This window comes from Magallana gigas, chromosome 6 (genome assembly GCF_963853765.1).
Source record: "Magallana gigas chromosome 6, xbMagGiga1.1, whole genome shotgun sequence".
In the NCBI taxonomy this organism is placed as follows: domain Eukaryota; kingdom Metazoa; phylum Mollusca; class Bivalvia; order Ostreida; family Ostreidae; genus Magallana; species Magallana gigas.
In genome coordinates this window covers 47520299-47539897 of record NC_088858.1, presented here as the reverse complement: position 1 = coordinate 47539897, position 19599 = coordinate 47520299, and the positions used below count along the sequence as shown (strand labels likewise).

Here is a 19599-nt window from a genome sequence, read left to right as displayed (position 1 = left end):
ACGTTGTTGTTTTAGGCAGAAGTGAAGGACACGTGTTACTGTGTCTTGTTGTGAATTTGAAATTTACTGGCTGGGTGTAACATAAAAATTTACAACATGATAACGGTGGGTGTAATTACAATAATTTGAACATGACAATTATATTAATCACTGTCACAGTCAATGCAGACACGTTTTGAATTCGAGAGGCTCAAATTAATGACAAAATGGAAACTGTGTTGTATAAGACAGTGACACAGTCAAAAAGGAAGGAAGCTGAGTTGAACAGTGTTGCAGTCAGAATTAAAACTAAGATGTAAATGCAAGTGTAAAACCTGCCAGTATGGACATGAGTCTGCATAGGGCAGTGTCGGTTAGAATACACATAGTGTTGTACAAGACATTTTTCAGATATAACAGTTACGTGGTTGTGCCAATTTAAATCATACTCAAAATTTGCCGGTGTCTCTGTCGCCATGTTTCACTGCATATGCACAAATAAATCAACATAGATACATTCATACAGATTATCATAGGCAAAGTCAAGATGGGGTTTTCCTGTTTAAAAATCAGGTAGGGTTTACATAATTACCCTTTTACCTATACGTTCCTGAGAGGTCAATTCAACGTGTAATAAGAGCACCTATACCTCGTTTTTATTTTTTCATATGAAGGTTTACCCTTATAGGCCAACGACCTGTGTCCTTTTAATTTTCATTGATAATTTGATCACGTGACTTCGGGTTCTTCAGTCTTCCATTGCTATATACTGTATTTGTTTACTGAATGGCATAATGGAAAAACGGTTTGGAACAAACGAAGACGACTTTTAGGAGGACGATTTGGGAATAATGGAACAGTTTTGAGTTTAACTTTATCCAGCTTTAGATGCATATCATTTTTGCATTGACAAAAATATTTCACGCTTGTTTCAGATTGTTTTATTAGTATGTAAAGAAGATGGATGGATAAGGCGTGTAAAATGCTTATATAAGGATGGATAAGATACTGAAAAAATTAAAATGTCAACAAATCTGATTTTTATTTGAAATAATTTAAAACATTGTTTATTTAACACTACATCGATTTGTAACTCTTTGATATGTTCAATTCTTAGGATATATTAATTTAATCTGGCGTACCTCTAAATACTGTCAGGAAGTATGAACTTCAATAGGTTTTCTTTTATAGAGTGAATCTATGCTCCATAAAGTTTTTCATACTTATCTGTATAAAAAGATTCAAAATAGTTTACAATAAGGTTTCAGTTAGCACGTTTTGATACAAATGCAATAACGTCATCTAAATCTTTTGGAATTTTTTTTTTTATAAAAATGTGAACTAAGAAAAGCAAGTGATCATTCACAGTATAACTAAGTTTGTCATCTCCCCAAAGCAATTTATGTGCATTGATAATATTTAAATTGCGTACGCTGAACACATTATTGAATAAATTAGATTGCATGATAGCGACCCGTCTGCTAATCTACGTTTCACACTATGCCATACAAGACTTCATTGTCGTAAATCTGGAAATTCCAAAATTCAAAGCCTTTACACCTACATAGTTGGTCACAATCCAGGGCACTGAACAAAATGGTTATTCATCACATTTCTGCAGACATGGACATCCCTCTCCACGAGCTGTACCCACCTCTCCCCGAGCCAAGCATCACAGGTATCAAGCGCTGCAGCTAGATCACTATATTGTTATTTGCAGTTGTTTGCTCTATTTTCATGGCTGGTTGCAGAATATTAGATAAGTGAATAAGTTGAATTTAAATTGAATGCAGCTTTATGCTTGTAATTGCTTAAACTTATTTTTTTTCATTCCTTAATAACGTTGTAATTTTTCTTTATGGTAAACGCTTGTCCTATTTTTATCATTTTGATAAATGCAACGAATTGATTAAAAGCATCAATTATTGAGTTAAATCTTTAAAAAGTATTTTTTGATTAAGAAAATTCTTAAAGCATTAGAATTTCCTGTTCACAAAATTGTAATTTTTGTATCATCAAAAATGTATATACAACACTGGATGACCAAGAATCTAAAATTTTTAAATGGATAAAACTAATAAGATACAAATTAAGAACTAGTGCAGTGTTCTAAACATTATTTATTTATTTGCATACATTTTAAAAAATATTTTTACGATACAAAGTCTATATCCATAGAATTATTATTCGGAACAACTGCGAGTCTTTAGCATAGAAATGATTAAAATAGTCATTTCATTATTGATATCTCATAAAATAGATAAAGTAGGATTAACAGTTATTCTTTTCTATTAAAAGTGCGTAGTAATATATGCATAATATACATGTACATGTATAACCATTCATTAAGCAAAAAACAGAAGAAAGAAATACAGTTATATCTATTGTAAGTCTCAAAATCATTACTATTAGTGTCAAGCATAACCTAAGTTGATAAAACAAAATTTATTTCAACAATATATTTTTCAATAATCAATTTCATGAAATTTTCATAGACTAAACTGGTATTGTAATCCTGATTTTTGAGCTTCAAGAGGTTCGATCCTCTGATTTTGGGTAGCCATTTTGGGTCACCTCTAGTCTGGAAATTTTGTGTCATATATGAACTCTACTTGTAAATTCTTTGTTTGCAATGCCAAATGAACTAAATTGAATGAAATAGTAAAGGAAAAATTACATATTTACAGAGTTTAGTGAGGGACTGTATTTTGTGGCGGAAGGTTTTTAAGAAGAAAATGATTATTTTTCATAACTCAGTTGTTTTAGAGAACAGTAATTTTAGCTTTCTTATTTTCAGTGCAGACCAAATTTCCAGATAGTTTATGCATTGTGATATCTTCGTGTTGTTTCAAAAAATATTTTAACAATATTTCAATATTTCTATCGACATATAGTGGGATATTTAACTGATATTTCATAAAAGTCAAGAAATAAATGAAGTCAAATTTTCCCCTAAAATTAGCTTATTTCATGCCATATCTCAAAATTAACAATATAGACCCATACTTTTGGTTTTATTTTCTGAATTTGTAAGTTTCTTTTGACAAGTCTGTCATAATTTTAGAAAAAGTTTGATACTTTTAAATAATTCCATTGCATGTTGAATTATTTATGAATAAAAATAGTGTTGTTGTTTTTTCAGTCCAAAAAGGTCAAAATATTAATTATGTGAAAAAATTGCAAACTTTTTCTTTAAGATAATTTTAAAAATTTTATGAATTTTAAACAATGTCAATTTGTATTCGATACCATGGTTCATTTCGATGAAAAATTATAGAGGAAAAAGCGTTTTATGTGGAATCTACACTGTCATTGCAGAAAGGTTACATGTGTATATTAAATACACCGTAGCACCGAAAGAAGCATACAGACCCCAAAATTTTGTTTTTAATTTTGGTTTAGCTAAGTGTGTAAATGTTAAAAAAAAATACTTTCGAAAAACACTGAAAGACTTTTGATCGCAGGATCCAACGTCCTTAATTAATTTGATATCACCAGTTTAATTCTACGTTATAATTTAATTTTGGTACATTTTCCTACTTTAAATAATATTAATCTTAATAAGTATGGCCTCGGGACCATAAAGCAATTTTAGACTTAAATCAAAATTTCAGTTTGTCAAAAAATGATATTTTGTCATAAAATGACGATTGAAATTTGTAATTAACAATGTTATATCAAGACATTTTAAAAAGCATTTAATTTTGTCAGTGTTTTCAAGCAAGAGACATAAATTATATATTTATATTTGCGACCTGCAGTGTGATTTTTTTTTATTATTTATTTCAATTTCTTTAGGAAAATACAAATCAAAATTACATTTTGGAGTGTATTAATGAAGATATAACAAATTTTCTTCCAAAACTTAGGAAAATACAGAAATATCCGGAAGGTATTTTCTTCGCACAGTGAATGTACATGTATTACTTCAAACCCATTAACCCCACATTAACCGAATGCATAATATGCTTGTTACAATATAACCACAAACCCGTACTTAATTAACAAAAGCTTACATAGCATTAAATTATTCATTATGAACTGTGCAAATATATTTTCACCAAATTGATATGGGGTGGGGCAAGGCATCATATGATCTAACTCGTATTATTTAACTTATGTGTCGACTAGTACTATAGTTACACAAACAATATGAAGTCTGCTACTCTGTCTCGCATTTTGTGCGCGTGATGGGGCTGGGGGTGGAGGTGCATCGATTCTAATATTTCGCCAGTTCTTGTTTCTCAGGCAGACACCTTTAAGAATGCAATCCATGTATACAAGTATATCACATGGAAAGATATGTGTAGTGTACACTAGTTATTAACTCCGCAGATCCTAATCCAGTTGTCTAAAAATTCGTATTAACATCTTGTTGATATTACTTTTTAACATATAGTTTAGGATGATCAATGTGTATGTTGTTAGTGTTCCCTATAATATCATATAATTTACTATATAATACAGTGGCGTCGGAAGCAAATTAAAAGTGGGGGGGGGGGGCTTGACTTATTAAAAATCTTGACAAGCAATAAAAAAAAATGTGTGTTGGGGGGAGGGGAGGGGGGCTGAGCTGAAAATCAAATAAATCGAGCTAATTTATTTTCTACAATTATGAACAACTACTTCTATAAATTAATATCTATGGTATTCATAAGATTCCCAAATCTATAAGTGTTAACATTTGTATTGTATTGAGTATTTTCCACCAATTAATTTGTTGCAGACTAAAGAAAATGCCTAACATTCCATAACATAATGGTATTCGTCACCCATTGTGTTTTTATTTCATAACTAACAATTTTTAAAACATCTTTCCATGTTATTCAACTTTACAGTTTCAATCGGTAATTTATGATTACAGGTTCTAAATTTAATAAAAATTATGCTTAGAGCGTTTGGAAGTTTATTAAGATATATTTCTTATCCAAAGCTTTTCTTAAAAATTCTGTAATTCAAACATTTGGGTGAATTTTCTACAATTCTGAATCAATTTTGGTTCGAGTGCTATGGAAACATTAAGTTAGTTCTACTCTTTCTGCACGGTTTGATCAGCTCGTGCATGTAAACGTTGATCGTGGCTAGAACAAGTCAAAACTTGAGTCCTTGACAGAATTCTAGAAATGTAAATTACATATGTATACGTAGAACAATTAATGTAACCGCCCAATCGAAGGGGGGGGAATTTCTTGCCAATTTAAATTGATCTTTTCGCTTCCATTTTGCATGTGCATGCACGCATTAAGAAAGATCACTCTACACAGTGCCTGTATTGGAGTATTTAAAGACCTTTGAATACGTGTATATTGATCCAAAATATAAAGTCATCAAGATTTTCCTTCGACCATTCCCTGAATGGAATTTTCTCTACATGTACTAGGGTCTGCTTTTATCATTATTCGTGAATGTGTTTTCAAAAAGGGGTATCCTCAGGAAAACTTCGTGGGGGGTGGGTGAAGTTCCGAGGCCCACTTTGTGGTAATTTTAATATTTGAATTGAATAAGTGTGAATTTTCCGTGAGTGGGTTCAGGACACACGCCCTAAGTTTGATTTGATCATTTAGAAAGAGTGTAATTTTGATCGAGGCCAATCACAAGGAAAGTAACTTTTTATGATGAATTTAATATGCAAGGAAAAAAATTAGATTTATAAACATATATAAAGCATTTATGCCATTATCCTTTCCAAATTAAGGGGATCGGCTGTGTTTTGAGTATATACATATAAGTATTTGTTTGGAGGCTCATTAATGAATATGAGAGGAAGAATTCTGGTACTCTTTGACTAATTAATGAATTAAATTTCATGAACACTGTCATTCAACATTCGCCGTTTTCCAAGTGTGGGGTCTACAAAAGAATCAACTCTTGATATATAAGGAGTGCACATACCATAAAGCCATGTGATCGGGAAAAAAATCTTGCACGAGATCTTGTTTTTTGGGTTTTTCCAACGTAACTAGTTCACTCCGGTCGATCCTTAGAACTGACATGCATCGATTCTAGTCGTCATAACAAGAATGCCTAGTCGGCGGTGACCTATTCTCACCCTTAACCCATTTCTCTCATCAATATGAAATTTTCTTTTCTTTTCAGTATATAATGACCAATTTCAAATCAATTCAATTCATTCAATTTTTTTAATTATTATTTTGTATTGCTTTAAACAACAGAGAGACTATGCACATATACTATACACATGTATATGACATCAAACAGGATAAAGTAAACAACAGTGTACACTATATACATTATATAACACATTATACAAACACATTCCATTCCATATCTTTTTGTTAATTCACCAATCTTTAATCAATCTCTCCTTTGTCTTAATTTGCTGTGTATTTTAATTCGTTTCCACTGATAATAACTCGGCGTCTTCGATCACACTATCACAAGGGCTAATTAATAATCACCAGTGTGACTGCCCTCGATAATCGCTATGTAAGCGCTGCTTGAGTTAACTCGGTCAATGTCATTTCTACGCTTCGTTTCACCACGTGGTACTTCGTTTACCCTTTATATATGGCCATATATGGAATCTTGTCTGTTCTTATATGGTAAAATCAGACAGAAAGGAGCACACTAAGGCATTATAGCAGATATTGATAGTAAGTTGTTATCCTGGCTTGAGATACGACCTGTTGATTTTTTTTTCTTCATGCCAAATAAGGGAAAATAAATTTGCAATAAATACACCACGTTTCTTCACTGCCATATTGTTATTATTTCACCAACATGCTCGTAGTGTCAAGCTTCGCTCACAGCGCTCGATTAATCGGTAAGTTTACTCAAAATTTTGCAAAAATAATTTACTTTAATAATCTATTTCTTTATGTAAAAATAGTCAATTGTTAATGTTGAAACTGTAGACTCAAATGCTGTCTATTGATGGCAGTACAAGTACTACTATCAACAGTGATTTGTTATGCACTTCGTTGAATTGCATTACACTTAAAGTGTTAGTGAATAGGTTCGCTTGTTGAAGTATCATGTATGAGATAACCAATTATATAAAACAATCAGGGATATATGTAAGTGTAGAGGTCTTTAAAACCACTTGCCATACAACATATACGTACAGGTTCTATAACGATAAAAGTACACACAGACAGTCAGACGCACCACACAACGCATTGGTGCGAGATCTCAGTGTATACTGAACGCCGATGGTCAGTTTTTTTACTTTATTTTTATTTGATCACCAAAAACTGCGTGTGCAAAATTCGATCTTTAAATTTACGTGCAAGGTAGACAAAATTTATGATATTTACTTGAAAACTTTCCAACTCGCTCGAGATTCCTCGGACGCTAACGTGTTCTTGTATTTACTGGGAAGGCCCATTTATAAAGAGATAAATGAGAGACTCCTGATTTACATTGTAGCTTAAGTTTGTTTTAAATTTTACAGAGCACGGAACGAGGCCTTAAACTTTAACAACAAATCTTAACATTTTACATATATATAGGTTTTCAAGGCAACCATACAACGTGAATGAAATATTTAAATACATTGTTGGTAAAAAAAAATAATTAATCAGTTACGTATAGACAAGAATGCAGGCACATTACACTGTTACGCTCGCAGTGCATTCTTTTGTTTTGTTGGGAGTGAAATCGAGCCCGATTCACAATAGTATTACGCAATCTGGGTGTGCACGGTGTGTAGTTTTTTCCGTAATGCACATGGTCACCGGAAAATAAAGTCATGATCGATTTACGATTGAACTACAATTTATCCGTTAGCATAGCTGATAAGGAAAAAACAGTTTTAATACAGTCATCTGTTTTTAATTGTTGTTTGTAATATCCACGTATTTGTCTTTCCTTTAAAGCCCCGTATTGTACAAATGATTTTAATTTAAATTACCCTTTGGGAGCCTTGCTTTTTCATGCAAATGCATGTCAAACCACGGAAAAACCAGAAATCTATTCTTATCAATTGTTACACTTGGGCTTGCCACAACAATGATTCTGATTGGCTGTCGAGTGAGATCACCTCTGTCTACCTGTGTATTATTTCATTGAGAGAATGCCAGTCATCATATATATACACAATCTTACATATGCCTTCACAATGAAATTATTTAAATTCAAATATTCAACATTAACACCTCGCAAATTATGTCGTAATATTTGGCAAAACATTGTCTATAGTAAAGAATATATATATATATATATATATATATATATATATATATATATATATATATATATATATATATATATATATATATATATATATATATATATATATATATATATATATAGGCGTATTGCTTGCATGTTGTTCTATATATACATACATTTGAATAAAATACTTCAATCACATTTAATTTATAATTATTATCCATTCCACTTATAATATATTTCAGTTTAATTTATTTCATGTTTTAAATAAAGCTTGATAATTACTGTAAAAAAACATTACAAAATGATATCATGTTTATAGAAGTATTTTCATCGTGGTAGAAATTTTTGAAATGATTATTATTAATTTGATCGAATATCCACGTGCATGATAAAAAAAAAAGAAGATAAAAACCGTCTAGCTCCCCCCCCCCCCCCCCAGGTTTAGGGGTCGTGTTGTTTTGTTCTGTTTGTGTTGACAGTCCTGATTATTGGCCGTAAGAAGAAGCCGGTCGGTCTGTCATTCAACAAAGTGAGTAAGTTTGCTCGTGATTCTGAGTCACTTCTTCCAGCGTGGCGCGATCCATATGTACACAAACTACACGTGTACAAAGCCGGCATATAGGAAGAAGCTTAGTCAATCTAAACTGACAAAGATCTGGTCTTTCAAGGTCATTTATAAAAACACTGAAGTCATAATCTCAAAATAATACAAATTATTCATTTCTTGATTATTCAGATCGGGACCCCCTTAAAGACTGGGGCGCCCAGCGATAGCCATATAGTTTATATACATATTCTAATTAGGGAACAGTGTGACGTATTTAAGCGCTGTCATATGACTGTCTATAAATAGAAAACAACATGGTCCGGGTATTTAAAGCACGCCGCTTGCAGTGTTGATATTATTTCTATGATACCGGACGTCGAGCATACGTTCGCTCAATAACAAAGTATTTCACAATCTACGCGAAATATTTTACTGACAGGGCAAACACGAGGTTTTCTAGTTTGTGTTGAATTGGAATTCATGTTAAAATATTTGTTACACTGGTAAGATTTGTGCCCTTTTTTTTTTTTACCTCGGTATAAGCATTTATTGAAGTATTTATTGAAGTAGGATATATGAATGTAAACAAATAGATCATTAAATGTAAACAAATAACAGTTTAAGGATTATAGACCGTACTACATACAGGAACGTGTATAGAGGTTATCCGTGAGTTTCAAATTCACAGTATTTTGGATGCAAGATTTTATTTAGTGCAGTAAAATAATGTATAACTTTAAAAATTCACGGTAAATTTTCAATTGATTGATTTATTTCAGAGTTTGATTTCATGTAATGTTAAAACTTTATTTTTAAAGAAAAAAATCATTATTTTACAGAAGACATGGTTAAACGCGACAAAGTCGATATCCTGGACCTGTTTTTGGAACACGGAGTGGACATCGGACATTTTTTATCGGAGGAGGGTCAAGCCTTCACCAAACCTCGCCTCATCGAAGACAACACGATCCCTGTCTTCTCCCAGTCACACGTCATGGACGATCTGACCCCGCCCTACGGTCAGACTGACGACTCTCAGCAGCTGCGCGCGGATCTACCCACCACCCTGTACACTGATGCCGACTTCCTCAACGACAGTGTGTCTGCCGTCGTAGAGGTACCCCACGAGATTACGCTCCAACAGGCCATAGAAGGTGTGTACACCTCTCTCTCTCTCTCTCTCTCTCTCTCTCTCTCTCTCTATCTCTATCACACTATCACACACACACACACACATACATTAAATAAAGCTATACAGTTTGTATGTATTTAGCGGTTGGGTTTGTTAATGTTCAGTGTACTGACATTGCACTCTTACCGTGTGTACAGATCCTGTGATTGAGTCGATAGCCGGAAGTAGCCAGAGCTCCTCCTCTGTGTACGACAGTTCCGACGGATTCCAGCATTTAGACGACTCCGTCAGCTCCCAGTTCACCTATGATGATCTTGACTCCTCTCAAGCCTTTTTTGCGGAGGAGGTTTCAAAGACAGAATTTGATATTGACTTAAGTCCTCTACTGAAGCAAGAAATCAAACAAAAAATCAAAAACAGGAGAAGAGCCGAAGGCAAAGAGGAAATCCGGATAGAGTTCAAGGAACCGTCTCCCGAGAGAGTAAGTACAATAACAATGAACCTTGTCGATCAATATTGATGTTGCTATACATCAAGAACATCTTTTGAGTCGATAGGTGGGTATATATTGGTGTTTCTCTGATTGCAGTTAACTGAGGAGGAGGAAGAACGCAGGCGGGTCAAAAGAGAGAAGAACAAGATGGCAGCACAGAAATGCCGAAGCAAGAAGAGGAAACTGGCGGACACGCTTGAAGAGGTGAGTTAATCTACGTATACGGATACCACCTGTTGGAATGTTTAATGGGCAAAGACATACATGTACACATTACTGAAAATGGGTAATTTTATATGATATTGAAGGTAAAATCTAAAAGGAAGTATGTTTTGAAGAGGACTTTTTATCCTCAAGCTTTCAAATAAATGTCGTTCTCTGTACTATATAATATTTCTATATTTATTGTAAAATCTTGTTTTACAGGAGACAATGAAATTAGAAGAAAAGCAGGAGAAATTACAAGAAGAGGTGCAAAAGTTACGAGAGGAACGCGAACATCTAATGGAACTTCTTAAAATACATAGTCAGGTGTGTCCCAAGATGTCCAGACTCGGCTCATGATGTCACTTCCGGTTCTGACAAGAACATCATCTGTATATGTTGTTCTCAAGTAACTTGTAGTCAAAACAGGCTGACCCACGATTCTTCTGTTTCTTCAAGATGACATAGGTGCCCCGAGAGACACAAGTGCGGTACCGAAGAAGAGACACTTTTTGTTTATCAGTCTTTGTGACCGGAGGTCTTGGCTCCGACATTTTTGTAGGAGCGATATAAAAGATTGGCGAAAAGAGCAAAAACTGACTGGCTGACAAATAACCAGCAACTGCAAGAAGGTGAAAAATTGTTTGTGGTTTAGAACTGACGTACATTTAACGTTTGTTTTCAGATCTGATCATGTGAAGGGTTTAGCTAAACATGGTATTAAATGTATCATGTTGATATTTCTATATATCAGGCTATACTCTTTCATTGTCATGCTACAACTGTGTTTTACTTGCCAAGTTTACAATGAAACTTAGAAATTGATTTCAATCAAATGGCTTACTGTATATGGTATTTATACTGTATAAAATGGCAGCGATTTTACGAAAACTTTATTTTATATGTAATATCATTTTTGTACGACGAATTTGTTTGGAAGGTGGATCGCAGATTTTGTACGTGGCTTACTCAGGACTTACATATGTGTTTAATTTATTTATCAAAGTTAACAATATTCCGGAAGACCGAGTCCTGAACAAAAATGGCGGTCTTCTATCCACACCATTACTGATATGTATTTTGTTGTGGATTGACTCAAGTATAGTCTAGATTTGTATGTATGTGTGTAACATTGTTTGATGTTGTTGACGTTAATTTTTATTGGTTATTAAATCACCAAATATTGTTAATTGCTTTTATGTCGTCTTTTGGTAAAAATTTCAAGAATTTCCAAGTTTTATGTACTAGTATATATACATGTATATACTTAGGTAAATCATATTATTTGTACAATGATTCATTTGATGGAGGAAAAATGATATTCAAAACAAAAATATTAAATGCTTTTTAATTTGAACAATCGCAAACCAATCATAAGTCTGCGCCAGTGAACCTCAGGTATGCATGTGTAGGAAGCAACAGAAGCGAAGTTCGGCAGGCTTAATTTGTAATAAAAAGGAGATGTTATCCATTACACATGTACATTCTTCATTTAATTTTAGCAAATTTCAGCAAAGCCAACAAAGAATTGAACTTTTTAGGTCACCCGAGTCACTCAGGTGACCTATCACAATTGGTCTTCGTTTGTCGTCGTCCGTCGTGCGACGTGCGTCACTCGTTAACAATTTTATATTTTTTACTTCTTAAAACTTCTTGGCAAATTGTTACAATTTTTGGTGTGAAGCATATCTGAGGTAAGAGGAATCGAAATTGTGAATTTCATGGCTCTACCATCCCCAGGGCGCTATAGGTGGGGCCAAATAAGCAAAACAACAACAACAAAAATCAAAAATCTTCTTATCTACTCCCACACATGAGTGGAAAAATTAAATGCATGATTATGATGTACATGAATCCCTCTACCAAAATTGTGAAATTCATGGTCCCTGGGTCAGGGGTTTAGTCCATAGGGTGGAGGGGGGGGGGGGGTATGGCCATATAGTAAAACCATGGTAAATCTTAAAATAATCTCCATTTCTATTCCCATATATATTTGAGTAAAACTAAATGCAAGGTTATGATGTCAATGAAGTTTTCTACCTAAATCGTAAAATTCATGGTCCCTTCAATTGACGCTCGGACCCTATGGCGTTTCCAATATGGCCATATAGTGAAAATATATTGGATTTTAATATTTTTTTCTGTACTATCACATGCAGTCATGGGAGATAAAGTTGTGTATTGTTATTACTGGTATTTTCATACAACGTCCTGGTTTTAAATTGTGAAATTCGCTGTCCAGGCTATAGGACAAAGTTGAGGCTTTTTATTTGGCTGGGGTGGAGGGGTGGGGGATAAATATAGCCATGTATTTTTACCTAAGGAAGGAGTCTTATCGTTATCAAACATACTTCTTATAATAAGAAATTCATGAAATTTTGACACAGTCAAACGGATCATATAACCAAATGATTATGTCAATTTAATCAACTTTGACCTTTTTGATTTCGCATAAAGGTCAGGTCAAGGTCACTACCTTTTCCTCAACGTAAAGGATGATAAAAATAAGTGTAGCTCTTTGCAGTTCTGTAGACATTTGCTTAAAATTTGAAAATTCTATTCTTCAATGAAATGATAGAATATCATTAGTTCACATTTGTAAAAAAAAAATCCAAAATTAATGTTATTGTTTTTAAAATGCTAAAACAGTCTCATTTATCTGCAGCAGTTCTGAATTGCACTCTTTTATGAATAAATATTTTTCAAACATCAAACAATAAAAGCAGGGTAACAGTCAGAGAAGTCTCAGATTAGGTTTGAGACTTCAAAATGAAGCTGAAAATGCAACCATAAGACTCACCGACATGTCAATCTGAGGGATATGGAACCCAGGTGACCGTTAAGGCCTGAGGGCCTCTTGTTTCTTTTTAGCTGAAAATTTATAAATTTCCTTTTGATCACGGCATCGAAGGAAAAATTATCAACTTTTTCACCATGGCTATACATTTATATGTAAATCGTCGGCGAATCTAGTAGAAAATTAGGTGAGGCATAATAAAATATGTTCAAATAAAATAATAAAAACAGGTTATGTTTCACTTTTACATAATTTTGCCAATCATTCAAAAAAACCTTCAGCATACATTTTGTAAATGGACAATGAAAAAATTTCAGATTGTCAATTGATAAGTCGTCAGTAGAGATTTGTGCAGGTACAAAAACAATTAGTCGTATCTTATTGTGATATTGTAATAGTTTTATTTCACAAGCCGAATATAGGGGGGGGGGGGCATCCCTGGAAATTTTTTCTATGCCATATTGTAATTGCGTATTGATACATATAGGCCTACATGTACATGTAATATACTCAGTATTACAATCTGACAATGGATTGAAGATATTTTTCGGTTGGTTTGAGCTCTGTGAAAAATGAAATTGTTTGTATAAATAATTAGCTGGTTGACCTCCAGTAAAAAAGGAAAAAATAAGTAAATACAATGTATATACAAGTGTTCATTGCACTGCAATACACAAAACCACGGAACCGCAACGGACAAAAAAAGCGAGTGATCTGCGTCATAGTAATCACAATTTGGAAAATCCAGAATTCTTGGCGTGATCCATGGTCTTAGCTAAAAATAAAAATCTAGTGATTCAACTTCTCCTGTGAATGACAAATGGCGAAATCCTTCAATTAAATTGATTATCAATTAATATATTATGTACATATATTATAGGATCATATCATATAAAGTTAAAAATGAACATGTATTGTTATTAATATTATACCATTTGCTATCTTTTATTCAATATGATTAAAGTTACAGTTAATTACTTTTAATCAATGATAAATATCTGCATTTTACGCAGCTCCCATAAAGGGTGATGAATTGACGAACGTATTAATAGTGGTAGAAGAACTATAGGGAGATACCCAGGAATGCTGTATATTTCCATTTTTAATCAGATTAATTTTTGTTTGTTTAAAGAATGAATCAAAGTAAGGATTTTAGAAATGAATGTTACGAAATAATTTCATTTTTCTCAAAGAGAGACAAAGATATTTAAATAAAACAGAATTTGATAATGTACAATTTAAAAATTCACTGTTATCTCTTTATATCTAGGAAATTAGAAGATCAGAATAAAATGACAATAGGTGCCATTCTTCTTCCATGATTGTAAGGGGCGAACAATTACAAAATTGTTTTTAACTACTTAGACCCCCTCCGCATCTAACGTGTAGAACTTAGTTTTTTGCCGATGACCAAATTTCTAATAAGTAAATACACATGTATGGACTTGGCTATGTTGGTACATTTGTACAATGCTTTACCCCCCCCCCCCCTTTTTTTTCTAAAGTGGTAAAGAGGAATAACTCTTACAGCATTTCTTCGTAAGCGCTTGGCCTGTTTAATGCCAATTAAAATTGTCCCGACCCCCTCTTCCATATCCCCTCTCCAATCTAGTCACCAAAATTGTATTGATTTAATTAAGCGAATGAATAATTAATGCAACCTATATGTGATGCAAAAGTGCAAAATGTTGCCTCATAAAAGGAATTTTTCCCCATGTTTCCAAACCTAGATCGCCGAATACTTGCTCCTGTTTTGGAGGAAAATTTATACTGCAAAACAGGTAGGGTTGATTGCATTACTGATTAGACTTAACATGTTGGTGACAGATATACAGGGAATTCCATAATTTTTTTAATAAAATATTTCCGCTTGCTATAGGTATATATAAAAATCCAGAGATAACTGCACTCTTATACATCTTACATTTTTATAAAAGTGTTTTATCAACTTGATTTATGTTTTGCATTTTTTTCTTTAAAATGTGTTATATTTGCTTATCACTTGCTTCTCTAATATATATTTTTTTAACTTTTTTACTGGCTCTTGTAATTAAATTAAACATAACACTCTAAATCTATCCAAAAATTTGGTCAGTTCCTAACACTGGCCTATTTTTCTGCCGACGTTCAGGTTAACCAAGGTGGAGGGTGGCTTATGAAATTTGTGAAATCGTTGCCTCATCAATATGGCGACAGATATATATTACTGTGCTATAAAATCGACTATTAGCACCCATCGTGATTAGTTTTTACAAAAAAATCATGGTGCAAGATATATAAATAAAGTTTAGTTATTGCAAGCATAAGAAATTATATCTTTAAATGATTAAACTTAATCGTAAAACTTATATAATTACACGTACGAGTACATGTAATGGCGGACTTGATAATAAATCTTTAAAGAAAGTAAAAGGTCAAGTAATTATATTTTCAATTTAAAATGTTATACATGTATATATTGTACATCATATATAATATTATACATGTTTTAATAAAAGGGATTTAATTTCATAAGCCAATTTTCGTCCAGAATATTCTTTATTATTGAGCAGCCAATGAAATACCACCTCGTATTCGCAAAGGATATTTATAGACATGCAATCCACCGAGATGTTTCGTCACCGTTGTAAAATACCTCGAGTGCTATTTTTAAAACGACCTTCACCCCAATCAACGGTATGAAAAACAAATCGTGCTAAAACTCAATAATTATAAAAGGTAGGAAAAGAATAGCGTTCGTATTAATGACATGTTAAAACCAACAAACAGCATGTCTATTGTTTAAATTTTTATTTGGATTTATCCCGATACATTTTTGCTTGTTGTTTTTCCGTATAATGATTTATTCGATAATTTGTTGTTTTGTGATTATAAATAATGACATTAATGAGCAGCCGTAATTTTTCATTAGGCCGATTTTCTGATGCAATAACCGACTTGGTTTAAATGTTATGTAGAGGGTGATTCCCGACATTCACGCACTGATCAGCTGAGAAGAGATTTACCGGTAGACTCCAAGCAAAGTCAAACTATTACCAATTTGACAGCCATTTACTTGTAAAACAGAAACAGAATAAAACTTCGTGTTTGCATCTTGCAGAGGATATATAAGAAATATTCACCATGGTTCGAGTTTTGTGTCAGAATTCGGTGGGAGGAGGGTGTTGTCGTGGTCAGATGGAGGAACTGACCCCCGTGGAATTTATGGAGGGAAAATCGTGCAGTGTCATTGATGCTGCGATGGCTAGCCGTGCTGCAGAGGCCTTGAATGCCCACAGCGAGGATTCTAATTCTAATTTTAGCTCCGACTTCAATAATTCCGGAAACTCCGATTCCTTCAGCGATAGCGACATGGAAACCAAGATCTCTCTGAGCATCGATGTGGCGGATCCAACTTCTGACAAAAGACAGGTAAAATCCAATGGACTGTTTACAATCGAGGTCTTTAACTGTCCATGTAAATGACCAACTATGGTTGTTGGGGTTTTCTTTTCTTAAAACGGCAATTATGTAATTATTATTTTTAAATGAAGTATATTGGATAAAGGGAAATAAGAAATGTTACTATAAAATTACTTTTATTTCTTTTAAAGAATGGTGACATGAAGCGCCAACGCAGAAGAGAAAGAAACAAGGTGTCAGCCCAGGCCTACAGACAGAGAAGGCGCGCCCAGACCAGCACTCAGAACCAGGTAATTATATACTGGTAATATCAATCAAAGGAGCTAAAACAATGCATATGTAACAGGTGTTCTAGTCTGATTAGCAATTAATACACCAAACTTTCATAAGGCATTTATCAATGAATAAGTTGGGGCGCTTTGTATTCCAATACATGGCGATTTGCACGTAGCATTTAAACCTTTCAAGAGCTCTCAAATTGCACAGTATCATAACCAAGATTATTCTGGTATGCATCAATTAAAGGATTTGTCCGAGTTTTTGATTTAGAAACTCGTTTTATTTTATAGAAAATATTGGCGTTTGTCATATTTGATAAGATGATTTTTTTAAATTTAAATAATCATGACTTTCTTATATACTGAAATCTTTGTAATGCCGATAATGTCCGCAATTTGAATATCCTGAATCAAAAGTTATTTAAATATTTTTTTTATACCGATTAAAAATTGAAAACATCTTTCTAGGTTAAATTTGTTTAAGCTATGTATCAAAGTTTGCATAAATTCATAATCATGCAATCCATATTTTCACAGATGCTCGTCGATTTAGAAAAGCGTCATGAAGAATTGTTGGCAACGGTACGCAATCTTGAGGAGCAAAAGTCTATTATTGAAGGCTTGATTAAGAAGAAGGCGAAGATGCCTTGGCCTTGGGGCCATACCACAACACATCCCTATGCCCCCGTCACAGAGGGTTCATGTGGAGCCGCTTCAAGCATGGACGCCCCAATGTCCATGAATACGAGCGCCATAGTGGCATCGTGATGCACAGTAAACCAAAGAGGAGTTTACTGCCGCTCACTTTGTACTAATATGTTTGCGCAAGCGCAAGGGAGACTTACGTACGTCATATCCCGTGAATCTAGCTGTGTTGGCCCGGGGACTTCGGATGACAAGGTCTCTATGTATGGGTTTAAGCAAAGTTTCCTAATGATGGCGGCTTTTGCTGCACACTAGATTGTATGACATATTGTCTCATGTTTTAATCTGAGTGACAGGACTGATACCGATATTCTGCCAGAGAACTGTCAAATATGGACATCCAAGTTCCCGAAAAATTGATATGTTTGATCAGACATTCTGACTGATAATGTGTTTTCAATGTAACACAATACTGCCATGTTGTTTTCAATCTCTTGATATTTGTGAGCGGCAGAGGAAATATAGCATTGTTTGACTTACATCATTACACAATTAGTGATTTGATTAAATATTATATACCATTACAAATGGACGTTTTCTTTTTATTTGAACCACAGAGATCTTAAAGCAGCTTGGTCCAAATTATTGACCATACTGGAATCATTTAGTACTTCCAAACAGATTCTACTAAAAAGATTGTTCACCAATAACACCCATGCACAGAATCAATCTCTTTTTAAAGATAGAAACATCCAAAGTTAATAAAAAAAAAATTAAATTGGGTTACACAAAAAAGTGCATGCAACATGAAAGTGTAGACCATGCACCGATTGTTGTTTAGATTGGATCACTCTATGACATATCGCAAGGAATTCTTCAAGTTGGTGAATTTTCTTACTATCTATTAATATAAACAATTTATTATTTATTTTTTTTTTGGGGGGGGGGGGGGTGATTCAACAATCTTATTTACCCGCTTGAAAATCGGGACGAATTTTGTAAAAGTGTCAAAATCTCTGTTACCCTTTGAGATAGCAATGAATATTTCCAAATAAAGTTTTTGTTTTTTTTTAAATCGTGCAGCTTTAAGGAGCATCAAAGTCCTTTGCACTATTCTTTATTACTGCATTGACCCTTACGTCACGTGGTGCTCGAGTCCTTTTCTTGTTATGTAGGATGCAATAGTCCTTATAATCCTTACGTAGGTTTGCCACTTCTAACTAAAAAGAACATAAAATTCATCTTAGAATTAATCTAAATTATATAATCAGCAGCGATTATATAATCAGCAGCTCTTGTTAGAATGGTTCTATCTGTCTTACGACTATTCACTTGATGTGGCAATTCAGATCTGAAAAATCACATCCAGTAAATAAATGCTAAGTCCTATGACTCATATACTCATATATATGGATTAGAACTATTTTAACAAGAGCTTGGACTCTGGGTAGTTGTGTCAAACAGCAATGTGACGTAGGCCTGTCTATTTCATCGCTGGCCACTCAGCCAAGGCTCTGTGAAATCAACAAGATTTATCTGGCTTTTCAGCTAAGACTACGCAATCTGTGTATATTTCACTTGAAACCAGCGTCATTTAAACTTGTTTTGACGCAAGAAATAGATAGTCACGTCCTATCGAAGGTCCAAGGTCTTGTTAAAATGGTTCTAATATAAAAACACCTCTCTCTCTCTCTCTCTCTCTCTCTCTCTCTCTCTCTCTCTCTCTCTCTCTCTCTCGTGAGATTTGGTTCTTAAAACATTAAATGATATGTTTTTTTCTACAAATGTCTCTCTTCTAAATATACTTGGAAATAGTTGGTAATGATCATGTATTTATATATTACCGTTTTATATCTGACAAACTCTGCACTCGATCTAAACTTATATGTCACAGGTGGACATTCGTTTTATTTCATTTAAAAAAAAACATTATTTGCTATGTTGGCCATATTTGTCCCTATTGATTAATATTTCGATGCATGTGTA

General features: G+C 33.6%; 2 protein-coding genes across 4 annotated transcripts; both read left to right on the top strand.

Moving 5' to 3' along the window:
* The first annotated feature begins 1587 nt into the window (after positions 1-1587).
* LOC105337016 (protein c-Fos) lies at positions 1588-11681 on the top strand. 3 transcript variants are annotated; one of them, XM_011441571.4, is made up of 5 exons: positions 1588-1657; positions 9502-9816; positions 9992-10275; positions 10384-10491; positions 10714-11681. In XM_011441571.4, exons 1-5 carry the CDS (start codon positions 1603-1605, stop codon positions 10849-10851), a joined length of 900 nt encoding a protein of 299 aa, XP_011439873.4. In that variant the 5' UTR covers positions 1588-1602; the 3' UTR covers positions 10852-11681. The 3 variants fall into 3 exon arrangements, with proteins under 3 accessions (XP_011439873.4, XP_034323440.2, XP_034323439.2); XM_034467549.2 differs by lacking the exon at positions 1588-1657 and adding an exon at positions 6635-6763; XM_034467548.2 differs by lacking the exon at positions 1588-1657 and adding an exon at positions 9005-9165.
* Positions 11682-16230: 4549 nt separating this feature from the next.
* Positions 16231-18201, top strand: LOC105337015 (uncharacterized). Its single transcript, XM_011441570.4, has 3 exons — positions 16231-16699; positions 16882-16980; positions 17506-18201. Exons 1-3 carry the CDS (start codon positions 16412-16414, stop codon positions 17734-17736), a joined length of 618 nt encoding a protein of 205 aa, XP_011439872.3. The 5' UTR covers positions 16231-16411; the 3' UTR covers positions 17737-18201.
* Positions 18202-19599: the final 1398 nt, after the last annotated feature.

Bases quoted from the DNA above. Each gene is read 5' to 3' on its own strand.
- LOC105337015 (XM_011441570.4), top strand. From the start codon at position 16,412: ATGGTTCGAGTTTTGTGTCAGAATTCGGTGGGAGGAGGGTGTTGTCGT. The intron at 16,700-16,881 runs GTAAAATCCAAT...TTTCTTTTAAAG, and splicing joins CAACTTCTGACAAAAGACAG to AATGGTGACATGAAGCGCCA. The intron at 16,981-17,505 runs GTAATTATATAC...ATATTTTCACAG, and splicing joins AGACCAGCACTCAGAACCAG to ATGCTCGTCGATTTAGAAAA.
- LOC105337016 (XM_011441571.4), top strand. From the start codon at position 1,603: ATGGACATCCCTCTCCACGAGCTGTACCCACCTCTCCCCGAGCCAAGC. The intron at 9,817-9,991 runs GTGTGTACACCT...CCGTGTGTACAG, and splicing joins GCTCCAACAGGCCATAGAAG to ATCCTGTGATTGAGTCGATA. The intron at 10,276-10,383 runs GTAAGTACAATA...CTCTGATTGCAG, and splicing joins AGGAACCGTCTCCCGAGAGA to TTAACTGAGGAGGAGGAAGA.